The sequence below is a fragment of the Erpetoichthys calabaricus genome, chromosome 4 (genome assembly GCF_900747795.2).
Source record: "Erpetoichthys calabaricus chromosome 4, fErpCal1.3, whole genome shotgun sequence".
Lineage (NCBI taxonomy): Eukaryota > Metazoa > Chordata > Cladistia > Polypteriformes > Polypteridae > Erpetoichthys > Erpetoichthys calabaricus.
This window is the reverse complement of record NC_041397.2, coordinates 131,066,541-131,079,783: the sequence shown is the minus strand read 5'-3', so window position 1 is coordinate 131,079,783 and position 13,243 is coordinate 131,066,541. Positions and strand designations below refer to the sequence as shown.

Below are 13,243 nucleotides of genomic sequence, written 5' to 3'. Positions count from 1 at the left end.
GAGGGCACGTGGCGGATGTTAGACGACTTGATGACCAAGCATAAGCGTTACCTGCCAGGTAACCACCCATACAATCAGATTGTCATTCAGACTAGGAATGCAATGAATGTAAGTACCCCGATCTACATACAAGGCGAAAGTCTTGCAACATTCAAAGATGATGGTTTGGGATAAGTACACCATGGAACATAAAAGAGCTTATGAAGCCTTAAACCGAAAAAAGCAAGATCTCAGAGATCGTAAAAAAAAAAAAAATAGGAGGTAATGTCGTTTTACTCGCTGTAGATTTTAGTCAAACATTACCAGTTATTCCACGAGGGAGACCAGCAGATGAACTCAACGCGTGTTTAAAATCCATGCTTCTCCCACGCTCGGTTATATGTCGCGTGTTCTTGGGTAGGTACACCAAAAAATGTATACATTTAAGCATGTAATGGGCAAACAAAAAATGAGGTATACCCGAAGGCACTGCAGTAGTACTCAATGTAACTTTACTTCTTAAATGTTAATGTTTTACTGTTTAATAATTTATACGCTTCTTATATGTTGTTCAAATTCTTTTATCAAAATACCAGTGACAGCGCAATGCACGATAACATGGAGTGAATACACCATACGCATCCGCCCACGGCCGCCCTGGTGTGCGCAGATAGGAGTTGATTCTACAATAAAATAAAATAAAGATAAAAAGAGTAATACAATCATCACCCATAAAGCGGATAGTAGACGTGACGTACTATATGTGTACCAGATTTCAAGTCAATAGGTGAAACGGTTTGCGAGCTACAAGTGATTTAAAATCCTGGACAGACAAACGAATAGCCACGGTAGCAAATTATAGAAGAAGATTTTACTGTTTAATAATTTATATTTATATGAAATGTGCTTCTTATATATTACTTCATATTCTCATATGATAATGATGTTAATGTTGTTTATATTGATTTCTATGTTATTGGTAAGTGCATGTATGTGTGTATATGTATGTATATACAGTATATATATGTGTATATGTATATATATATATATATATATATATATATATATAATATATGTGTACAGTAATCTCTCCTCCATCGCGGGGGTTGCGTTCCAGAGCCACCCGCGAAATAAGAAAATCCGCGAAGTAGAAACCATATGTTTATATGGTTATTTTTATATTGTCATGCTTGGGTCACAGATTTGCGCAGAAACACAGGAGGTTGTAGAGAGACAGGAACGTTAGTCAAACACTGCAAACAAACATTTGTCTCTTTTTCAAAAGTTTAAACTGTGCTCCATGACAAGACAGAGATGACAGTTCTGTCTCACAATTAAAAGAATGCAAACATATCTTCCTCTTCAAAGGAGTGCGTGTCAGGAGCACAGAATGTCACACAGATAGAGAAAACAATCTCTAGCAAACAAATCAATAGGGCTGTTTGGCTTTTAAGTATGCGAAGCACCGCGGCACAAAGCTGTTGAAGGCGGCAGCCCACACCCCCTCCGTTAGGAGCAGACAAAGAGAGAGAGAGAGAGTTTGTTTTTCAATCAAAAATCAATACGTGCCCTTCGAGCTTTTAAGTATGTGAAGCACCGTGCAGCTGCACAAAAGATAGCAACGTGAAGATAATCTTTCAGCATTTGTAGACGAGCGTCCGTATCGTCTAGGTGTGTGAACAGCCCCCCTGCTCAATCCCCATACGTCAGGATCAGAGAAAGTCAGCGCAAGAGAAAGAGAAAAATAAGCAATCTAGCTTCTCAGCCATCTGCCAATAGCGTCCCTTGTATGAAATCAACTGGGCAAACCAACTGAGAAAGCATGTACCAGAAATTAAAAGACCCATTGTCCTCAGAAATCCGCGAACCAGCAAAAAATCCTCGATATATATTTAAATATGCTTACATATAAAATCCGCGATGGAGTGAAGCCGCGAAAGGCGAAGCGCGATATAGCGAGGGATCACTGTATATGCATATGTATATGTATATATATATATATACACACACACACACACATATATATATTATATATATATATATATATATATATATATATATATATGTGTATATCTATAATATATGTGTATATCTATATATATGACAGCAACACTCATAACAATGACAACACAATTACATTGACAATCATGTTACGTTATTTTTAAAATGTTTCCTTTACTTTTTCATAACCTCTTTAACACACTACTTCTCCGCTGCGAAGCGCAGGTATTTGGCTAGTGTATATATATGTGGATGTGTATATGTAGATATGTATATATAAGTATATATGTTTATGTATATATATGTTTACATAACCTCTTTAACACACTACACACATATATACATATATACACATATATACATATATATATATACACATACATATATATATATATATATATATACACATACATATATATATATACATATATATTTGCAGTTGGAGATCCACAAAGGGAGAAAAAACGAATCACGTATCATAAAATAGTTTTATTCCTGAGCTTTCAACCCCTATCAGGGGTCTTCATCAGAGGATAATGCTTAGACTTACAAGAATCAAAGGCAATATATAGCAACACATTCAGTATTGGGGGGGGGATATATATACACGTCTCCTGGCTTGTACGTCCGTAATATACTTTTAATTTTCTCTGGCGGTAATACAGGCGTGCGCATCGGTAATATGCCTTTAATCTCCTCTGACAGTAATACTGGCTTGTATGTGGCTATAATATGCGTCACTGTATTGTGTACCTTTAATTTCCTCTCGCAGTAATACTGGTTTGTATTTCCGTAAAACGCCTCTAACTTTCTCTGACAGTAATATCGCACATAGCACTGTGCCACGCGCATGCGCACTTCACCAGAAGACACCCACACACGGACACCTGGACTCACATAGGGATTTTATATATATATATAGATATACATACTGTACATACATACATACATATGTACAGTGGAACCTCGGGTCACGACCGTAATTCATTCCAAAACTCTGGTCGTAACCCGATTTGGTCGTGACCCAAAGTAATTTCCCCCATAGGATTGTATGTAAATACAATTAATCCATTCCAGACCGCACGAACTGTATGTAAATATATATTTTTTAAAGATCTTTAAGCACAAATATAGTTAATTATACCACAGAATGCACAGCGTAATAGTAAACTAAATGTAAAAACATTGAATAACACTGAGAAAACCATAAAACAGAGAAAACTAACATTGTAAGAGTTTGCGCTATAGCGCTACCAACCGCTGGCTAAAAACACTTTTTTTTTAATGAGTTTTAAGCACAGGGAAAAAAATGAACATTTGAAAAATCCGTAATTTAATAAACAACCAAGAAAAGTAACATTGCAACAATGCAGGCTACAAACCGATCGCTGTAAACAGAAGTGAAGTGGAGGTTAAAACCCAACAGAAAAAAGTCTTCATTAACACTAGAATTACCAGAGCCTACGAAAAAACTCGTAGATCCGGCCCACCTTAAATCGCTTCTTAAATCCGTTCACACCTCTCCGCCAGCATCCTTTGTCCTCTAAATGTGCTGGTAAAAGACAAGCTGCCAGCAGCCGGCTATTCCATCCCCCTACCGACTTTTCCCAGCTCATGCCTTGATTGATTATCTGGGAGTGAAGTGGAGTTTTGGAGTGGAAATAATAGATCGTTATTTGGAACACACGCATTTCATGTGTGTTCCGTTTCTACAGTAATCTCTGTAAACACATTGTTAAAACAGAAACTTTTTCATATTTTAGTAATAAATGTTACAAAATGTAGTAGGCATAAACTATAGAATGTGTAAAGCCTGAGTTCCAAAGATCAAATAAACACTTTCACAAAAGCTTCAAGGATGATACGACAGTTTCTGTGGCATGGCGCGCTAAGATTTGCTTCTTAGAGCGCAGCAGCTTTGCTGTGCCTCACAGACCTGAGTTTGATTCCCCGCAGGGGATAAAGAGTTGCTTTTTTTTTTTTTTTCTTTTTAACCTCAAACGGACATAAAATTTATAAATTGGTATGCACTGTCAGTTAATTAGATCGTTATATTTTCATGTGGGATGCTCCTTTTAAAATATTTTTTTTAACAATTGAGACTGCAATTAACATGAACAACTGTCCCTATAACTGTTATTTTTAAGATCCATAACACACAGACAGACGAGCACTGCGTAATAGGGAGACAGACAGGCAGAGATATATAAATAAACAGGGAAGGCACATGTACTGAAAGAAAAAAAGATCAACATGTGCGTTGTTCCTGCTGCACTGAATAAGCTCAGTGTGTGTGTGTGTGTGTGTGTGTGTGTGTCTCTCTCTCTCTCGCACTCCGTCTCTTGCTCGCGCGCTGCACAGGGAAAGACTGAACATGTGCGGAAATCATCTGGCTTGTTCGTATACCGAGTGTGAGGTCGTGAACAGATGCAGAAGGTTTGGCGAACTTTTTGGTCGTAACCCAATTTGTATGAACTTATTACTGAAACACACCACCAATGAAGCTATTACAGATCTGAAACTATGAAGCAACACTCTGAACTCCTCACAACATGCGGACAGACGATTACAGAGGAATGGACTAAACGGATCCAGGACACAGCTTCCAAAAACTGTATTTCTAAATGACATACACTCAACAAAAAATGGAATAAACTCACTGAAAATCAACATACTAACAAACCTCAATCCGGAGTATACAAACTATCCAAAAGACAGCTCTCCACCACAGAACACAATGTTCTCGCCAGAGGACTAAAATTCAACTACAAAGGCGCATCTGACATGAACTTCCTAGGTTCCTTGGAACATGTCTTATTAACCGAAAACACAGAAAATGCACAAGAAATAAGGTACAACATCGTCAGCCAGTTACACACAGGACAACCGACCACACATATTTCCACAAAAGAACAGAAAGCTCTACGATCGCTATGAAATGACAATACCATCATCATCACACCAGCCGACAAAGGAGGCACAACTGTCATTATAGACAAGGAACAATACACCACAGCTATGGAAGAAATGCTTTCTGACACCAACACTTATCAACAACTGAACAATGACCCAACAAAAACCACGCTTAATAGAATAAACACTACTCTGACCAAACTCCGAAATAACAACCGCCTGGATGCACAGAACTATTACAAAATGAAATCCAGCGATGCTAACTGCCCCGAATTTTACGGACTCCCAAAAATACATAAAACACCACTGAAATTCAGACCAGTGGTCAGCCTAATAGGTGGACCATCTTACAACTTGTCCAGTTACTCAAACATTTAACTTATGACTCGGAATATTCTGTGAACAGCGCCGAGTTGGCATTACAGCGCTTGAAAGATGTATCCGTCACCGAGGACGAGGTCATGGTCTTGTTTGACGTTGTGTCGCTATATACCATGATTCCGATTCATCTGGCCGCAGAAACACCATTAATGAGACTGGAAAGTGACCCCACCACAGAGCAAAGAACCAAACTGTACACTAAAAACATAATGCACTTAATATCACTCTGCCAAAAAACTCATTTTCATTTCAACGGCAAACACTACATTCAAAAAGAAGGCATGCCAATGAGATCGCCGTTATCAGGACTTCTAACGGAACTGGTAATGCAGCGATTTGAAAATGCGGCACTATCCCAGTTCACACCCAAAATTTGGATACGCTACGTAGACGACACATTTGTCATACTAAAAAATGACCAGCTGAATGAGTTCTACAACCACATCGACACAATATTCCCTGCAATCCAATTCACCATGGAAAATGAAATGAACCGACACATCAGCTTCCTGGACATCTACATTGAAAGAAATAATGACGCCACCCTGACCACAAGTGTTTACCGTAAGGAATACTATGCAGACAAGATGTTACACTTTGCCAGCAACCATCCAGTATTTCATAAACGGAGCTGAGCTAAAACTCTATTCAAAAGAGTCCACACCCATTGTAATACAAAGGAGACAAAAATGAACAAAAGATGCTATCTCTTCCGTCTTTTCACTTCAAATGGATACTCAGAAACATTCATTAATCGAAGCTTACACAGAAGACCCCACAAAACTCAGCAAACAATAGACTTGAACCAGAACCCCCACCCCACCTGGTACTCACTTCCTTATCACCACAAGGTGTCTGAAGGCATCAGAATAGCACACAAACCCACGAACAATCTGCACACGGTCCTCTTTTAATGCTAAAAACAAGAAATCGACAGCAGAAACACAAAACGCAGTTTATAGCATTCCATGCGGTTCTTGCCCAGCGGTATACATAGGACAAACTTCAAAAAGAATCGCAACGCCATCAGAAGAAAGAACTCACAATTACTGATCTACATGCATACTAAATCAACAGGACATACTTTAACTGGGACAAATGTACAAGTAACATTTAAGGCCAGTACCAAAAGTGCCAGAGAGCTGGCTGAATCTTGGTTATCAAATGAGAACGCCATCAACAGACATTAGGGCATAAATCCAACATATGCAAACTTAAGAAGAACATGTTCATAATAAATAAAATCGTTACAACCAATACCCCCCCCCCCGCTCCCCTTTATATATTGTGAGGGATTGCCGGCCATACAGTCCGGCAAATACCCCCAGGCCTCCAGATGGAGCCCTCCCTGCAACATGGAGGTGCCCCGAATTCCAGCAGGGCCTCATGGACCTTGGAGTTTTAATGCACAGCCCTGCTGGATACCATGGGGGCCGCCAGGAGTCGCTGCAGGGAGGCCCAGGGATTTATGCTTTCCGTATAGCCCGGAAGTATTTCCAAGTCACGGGAACAGAAGAAATGATATACGTCCAGGCTGAAGAAAAGGAGAAGGTTTACCGGACCCGGAAGTGATAGAAAGTCACATGGACTGAGGAACAGAACCACTTCCGGGTCAAGGACTATAAAAGGATTGTGGGAAATCCCAGACATTGAGCTGAGCTGGGTGGAAACGCGTCTGGGAGTGGAGGATTGATTGATTATTGATTTATTATTGTGTTATTTATGAGTACAGTGGAGTGGAGTGTGCTTGGTGCACATAATTATTATAAAACTAGTCATTTAGCCCGTTACAATAACGGGCGCTAGAACAGTAGTGCATAAACATTAGTAGGAACAGTCTATATTAAATGGCAAGGGACTTTGACCTCATTCTTTTTGTTGGTCGTATTTTTCTTTCTTTCAGCCTTTCTTTTGTTGATGTTTACTTGCTGAGTTGACCGTTCTTCGTGGGCTGTCGCCGTGTATTGTGTGTCTTTAATTTTCTGTGACAGTAATACTGTCTTGTACGGCTCTATTCAATAAGGGCGCACACAAAAAGGCGAGCTTCAAAAGGGCGATCTTTATTTACGCGCGCCTTTATTCGCTGCGCCCAATTGAGGTCGCCCTTTTGAAATAGAGGCACTGTCGACCCCTTGAACCCTCAGATCAGACGTCAGACACCAGATAAAAGTCCAATATGACTTTATCTATATATATAAAATCCCTATGTGCGTCCAGGTGTCCGTGTGTGGGTGTCTTCTGATGAAGTGCGCATGCGCGGGGCACGGTGTGACGCGCGATATTACTGTCAGAGAAAGTTAAAGGCGTTTTACGGAAATACAAACCAGTATTACTGCGAGAGGAAATTAAAGGTACACAATACAGTGACGCATATTACAGCCACATACAAGCCAGTATTACTGTCAGAGGAGGTTAAAGGCATATTACCGACACACACGCCTGTATTACCGCCAGAGAAAATTAAAGGTATATTACGGACGTACAAGCCAGCAGACGTACAAGACGGTATCCTTCAATAAGGGCGCGCACAAAAAGACGAGCCTCAAAAGGGCGACCTCAATTGGGCGCAGCGAATAAAGGCACGCGTAAATAAAGATCTGCACCTTTGTTGCTCTTCACATATTCCAGAGCCATTTGAACTAAATTATCTACGAACGGCTTTATTCGCCGTGCTCAATTGAGATCGCCCTTTAGAATCTCGCCTTTTTGTGCGCGCCCTTATTGAATAGAGCCGTACAAGACAGTGTTACTGTCACAGAAAATTAAAGACACACAATACACAGCGGCAGCCCACGAAGAACAGTCAGCTCAGCAAGTAAACATCAACAAAAGAAAGGCTGAAAGAAAGAAAAATACGACCAACAAAAAGAATGAGGTCAAAGTCCCTTGCCATTTAATATAGACTGTTCCTACTAATGTTTATGCACTATTGTTCTAGAGCTCGTTATTGTAACGGGCTAAATGACTAGTATAGTAATAATAGTAAAGTAAATAAATACTCGCATACAAGTTTAAAAAGCTAAGGCATAAAGATAGGTCTTCAAGCAGGATTTAAATGTGGCCAAAGTTGGTGCTGAACTACATTATAATATACAAAGGTAAACTGTTCCAAAGCTTAGGGGCAGCTACTACAAAAGCATGGTCCTCTCTAAACTTAAGTCTAGAACTCAGCACAACCAATAACTTTTGGTCAAAGGACCTCAATGATTGTGAAGGAGAGTAAGGGTGTAAGAGGTCAATAAGATAAAAGTGGGCTAAATCATTCTGGGAAAAAAATTAAAACTTTAAACTCAATTCTGAAGTGAACAGGAAGCCAGTGAAGAGAAGCTAAGACTGGTGTGATGGTATTCTGATTTTGAGTGCCTGCTACAAGCCTGACAGCAGCATTGTGGACTAACTGAAGACAAACAAAGAATGACTGATTAACTCCAATGTATAATAAGTTGCAATAGACAAGCCAAGAAGAGACAAACACATGAATTAGTGTTTCAAAATCAAGTACAGAAAGAATGAGCTTGATCTTTGCAAATACCCTGAGCTGACAGAAACAGACTTTAACAATGGAGTTAACTTGTTTATCAAATTTGAGGGCATTATCAAAAATCACACCAAGATTAACCACATTACAATCATCCTCTTGCTCTTTATAATGTTAGATAACCTGACTATCTGATCTTGACATTGATTTGTTTATTAGCACCCTAAGAGAGGCAAAAAAAAAATCAGGTAACTTGTTAATCACCGGCCATATTCACATCTCATCAAAACAAATACTAATGTGTTTTACAAAGGCCAGGACTTCCATTCTCTACTGCACACTACATGATGAAGCAATTTCAGCTGTCCTCTTTAAGGGAAACAGAAATGGAAAACAAAAGAACACAACCAGGTACTTCATTAAAAACAAAATACAATGGACTGCCCAGCTGTCCACCTTAATAAAAGAAGTATGTCTGTTTGGGTGTCCATCTGGTTGCAAAGTCTCTGTCATTCCAAAAAGATGGAACATTGCAAACATTTTTAATAATAAAATGCATTATATTTTTCATTTCAACAGACATTATCACTGCTTTTTTGAATCCTATATCAAATGGCAAATAACAGAGACATATGCATTTCATGGTACACTGTAAACATTAATGCCAAGGTTTATGTTTACTACTTATATTTCAACCTATCTTAGATGGGTAGTGCAGCTCATCAGGCAGCACAGCTAATATCAATAAAAAGGCAGCCTTGCAGCCACATCTGATTTAAAGGTTGCTAGTTAAATGTGTTAGTACTGTTAAAAATGGCAAGAAGGCAGTATGAAAAAGTATTGTGACCAAAAGATAAAATGTAGTCAAAATAATAAGCAAAGTTCATAACCAGGGAGGTAACTAAAGTCAAGTCAATCTGTGTGAAATCAACAGATTTTAAAAACATTCCCAACTGAACATTGCTTCATACTTTCTGTGTAATATTGTCACATTAATATCAATTATGTTTTCTGTTTAAATATGTTTCTGTCAAATTACTTCTTGGTATAAGGGTGTGAAAGGTTTGTATTGGGATTATTGTCTCGATTGGTAAGGTGTTTTTTTCTAGTGGTGAGAACATTTAATGCCTCCAATGTTTTAGGTCTTGGAACGCTTCATAGTTGGCCAGGTGACACTGCTAAAGGAAAATAAAGCACAACTTTTTTAAATAAAGGCAAAAGAAAGAATCTGGGAAGAGGAAAAAGAAGGAGAATTCAGTATAATCACAATTACAGTTCATCTCCTGTTTCATGTGGATTACCATGGAAAGAGGCTAGTGCAATGTAATTCATGTAAATGATATTAGATGTCTGACCAACGCATTTTTTTGAAGATATGTTCTGTCTCAGCGGTGCCTTCCGTGTTAAGAACAGAAGATGGAAGACAGATGAGTTTTTTGCAATGTATGCTTATATTTCAGGACAATTCCGACCCAATTCCGGAGAGACGGGGACCAGATGTTTTTACTGTGATGCCTTTATAACACGTTTGACAGCAAATAATTATAAATGCATGTGATCAAACTCTATACAATCAATTTCTCTGAGGTTTCATTCTTAGAGATAATGTCAAATCATTCTGCCCTTTCAGTCTTAAATGCCATGATTCAGACTTTGCACACACCTTATCTGTAAGGCCAGGCCAGGTGGAATGAGTTTGTGTCTTATTCTCCCAAGTTGAGCTGGATAAACACCCACAAGTTCAATGACAGTTACATGTCTCAGGTCCAGGCCACACTGTGCTTGCTGTGAAAAATGAAAAAAATAATTAAAAATGGCCATGTTCATATATGTTTTGCTGTCACAGCCAGGAATATTCAATGTTCAGTTGCTGGCTTGGTTTCAGTAACATGTCAAGATAGTAGGCTGAGCTGTAGGTGATTGGTATGTCCTAATAACCTTAACATTTAAGCATGATATTATAATGTTATATATGTTCAGTAGTACAGTAGCTAACAATTTAGGATACAAGGGGGACCTTGTTTGTTGTATTACTCACAGATCAGAACTATCCAATTACCATGGTATGCCAAGGAACCAAAGGCAACACCTTAGGACTCCCACACAAAGGATTTTAAATTAAAAGGTACTTCATATAATGCATTACAGTGAAGTCACCTTCTTTTCCAATAAATAAAAAATAAAATCCTTTGGGTAAAAGATGAGCACTTTAATCCGTTTAATTTAATTTTGGGTTAATATAATACAAGAAGGGGAAGTCAGAAACAATTATGGATATTAGACCCAGTAGAAAACAGCTATATATCCAAACAATCAAATCATCCATCCATCCATTTTCCAACCCGCTGAATCTGAACACAGGGTCACGGGGGTCTGCTGGAGCCAATCCCAGCCAACACAGGGCACAAGGCAGGAACCAATCCCGGGCAGGGTCCCAACTCACCGCAGGACACACACAAACACACCCACACACCAAGCACACACTAGGGCCAATTTCCATCCATCCATCCATTTTCCAACCTGCTGAATCCGAACACATGGTCACGGGGGTCTGCTGGAGCTAATCCCAGCCAACACAGGGCACAAGGCAGGAACCAATCCCGGGCAGGGTGCCAACCCACCGCAGGACACACACAAACACACCCACACACCAAGCACACACTAGGGCCAATTTAGGATCGCCAAACCACCTAACCTGCAGGTCTTTGGACTGTGGGAGGAAACCCACCCAGACACAGGGAGAACATGCAAACTCCATGCAGGGAGGACCCGGGAAGCGAACCCGGGTCTCCTAACTGCGAGGCAGCAGCGCTACCCACTGCGCCACCGTGATCAAATCATCCAAGTATATATTAATCTATCCACCAATTTATTTTCAAACCCAGGTACTCCTGTTATAGGGTAGTTTGAGCTTATTTCGGCATAATTAGGTACAAGACAAAAATTCAATGCATAACTGTAGGAAGCGTTAGTTTATCTCAGCTTATGATAACTCATATGGCACAAGTTTAAAGTAACTGATTAAACTGAGCGTTACATCTATGGGTTTTGGGAAGAAAACCGAAGCAGCAGATAAAAAGCCATGCTTTCACAGAGTAAAACTCCATACAGACTGTGACTGCACTGGAATTTCCTAACTGGACTGTCAGACACCAGTACTAACTGGTGCTCCTAATTTTCCCACTTTGGACTGTGGCTGCTGAACCTACCCTGTTTCAGCCAGACACTTAACACTTTACAAATATTTTTTACAAATGCTGATTCCTTGATGTCCAATTAGTAACTCTGGTCCAGGGCATCACTTAACTCCTTAAGTCACTAAACTGCTGCGGTGTACTGCCAGTTTGCCATCATTTCAAGATGTTGTTTTATACATTCCTTTCTACAAATCAAATACAAGTGTTCACTGGATGACTTGGCCAAAAAAAAAAAGCTTTTGGAAGATTTGCAAGAATCCAAGCCTTCTGCCTGAAAAAAACAATTTTTGTACCCTCTCTAGTAAATGTTGATTGACTAGAGCAGGGCAATGTGGCCAAAAATATGATCATAATAATCTTTACTGCATTCAGCAATCTCGATATTTATCACAATATAGAACTTCATATTACTGTTGGAGTTTCTATCTATCCATTCTCTGTCAATGTAGTGCATAGTAAGAGTTACATAGGGCTTTGATGTCCAATTCAGCTGTAGGTCTGTGGAACTGGCAAAGTATCTTGTGTCTTTCAACACAGCTTTCAACTTCCCTCGACATTCACCATAATGCTGGGGCAGCACAGTGTAAGAAAAACTTGTTTGGCCAGAAAGTTGATAGCTCAAGTCAAGAATCAAGTTTCCTGACATGCTCTTTTAAGACAACACTCACTTAAATCATGTCTTTTGACATGAAGTGGGTGACTGCATTCATTATATCCTGATGCCTTTTGGAGTCTCTGTTATAAGGGTGCATAGCTGTAAATATCGACACAAAAGACTACTGTCTATGTACAGCACCACTGCTTGAATGCTTGCTAGGCGTATCAGCTGAGTATTCTTTCTGGCAAGCTTTATATTCAGTCAGATGGTATCTTTCGAGTTGTTGGAATAGATCTGTTATATTACCATTTTTTGGGAATATGCTATTAAAAATGTATTATTGTTAATATTTTATACATAATAAAATATGTACAGACTGTCAAAAGACGGTTAATACTAGATGGTGTGACCAAAGAGAATTTTCTTAAATCTGTAAAACACATGGTGATTTAATTAACAATGCGTATAAGTAAAAACAAATATTCAAAGGAAGAAAAGAAAACTTAAAACAAATACCAGTCTTACCATTGCGATGACCAGACCAAGCATTCATCAACCTGAATGCAGTATCTCAAAGTAAATGATGACTTTAATTTCACACAGCAATAACTGGCAATATTAAAGAAGTAAAGCTGGCAATTAGTAAATAAAATAAAAACAAACACACAAAAATATAGATATTATAGTGAATTGAAA

At 39.1% G+C, this 13,243-nt stretch overlaps 1 protein-coding gene across 2 annotated transcripts in view; it reads right to left on the bottom strand.

Moving 5' to 3' along the window:
* Nucleotides 1–13,243, bottom strand: part of srpx (sushi-repeat containing protein X-linked) — a 118,976-nt gene that overhangs the window by 4,925 nt on the left and 100,808 nt on the right. For both annotated transcript variants that reach the window (XM_028799791.2, XM_028799793.2), the window contains one exon: nt 10,416–10,537. In XM_028799791.2, the coding sequence (XP_028655624.1) occupies nt 10,416–10,537 (122 nt within the window). The remainder of the gene's footprint in view (nt 1–10,415; nt 10,538–13,243) is intronic.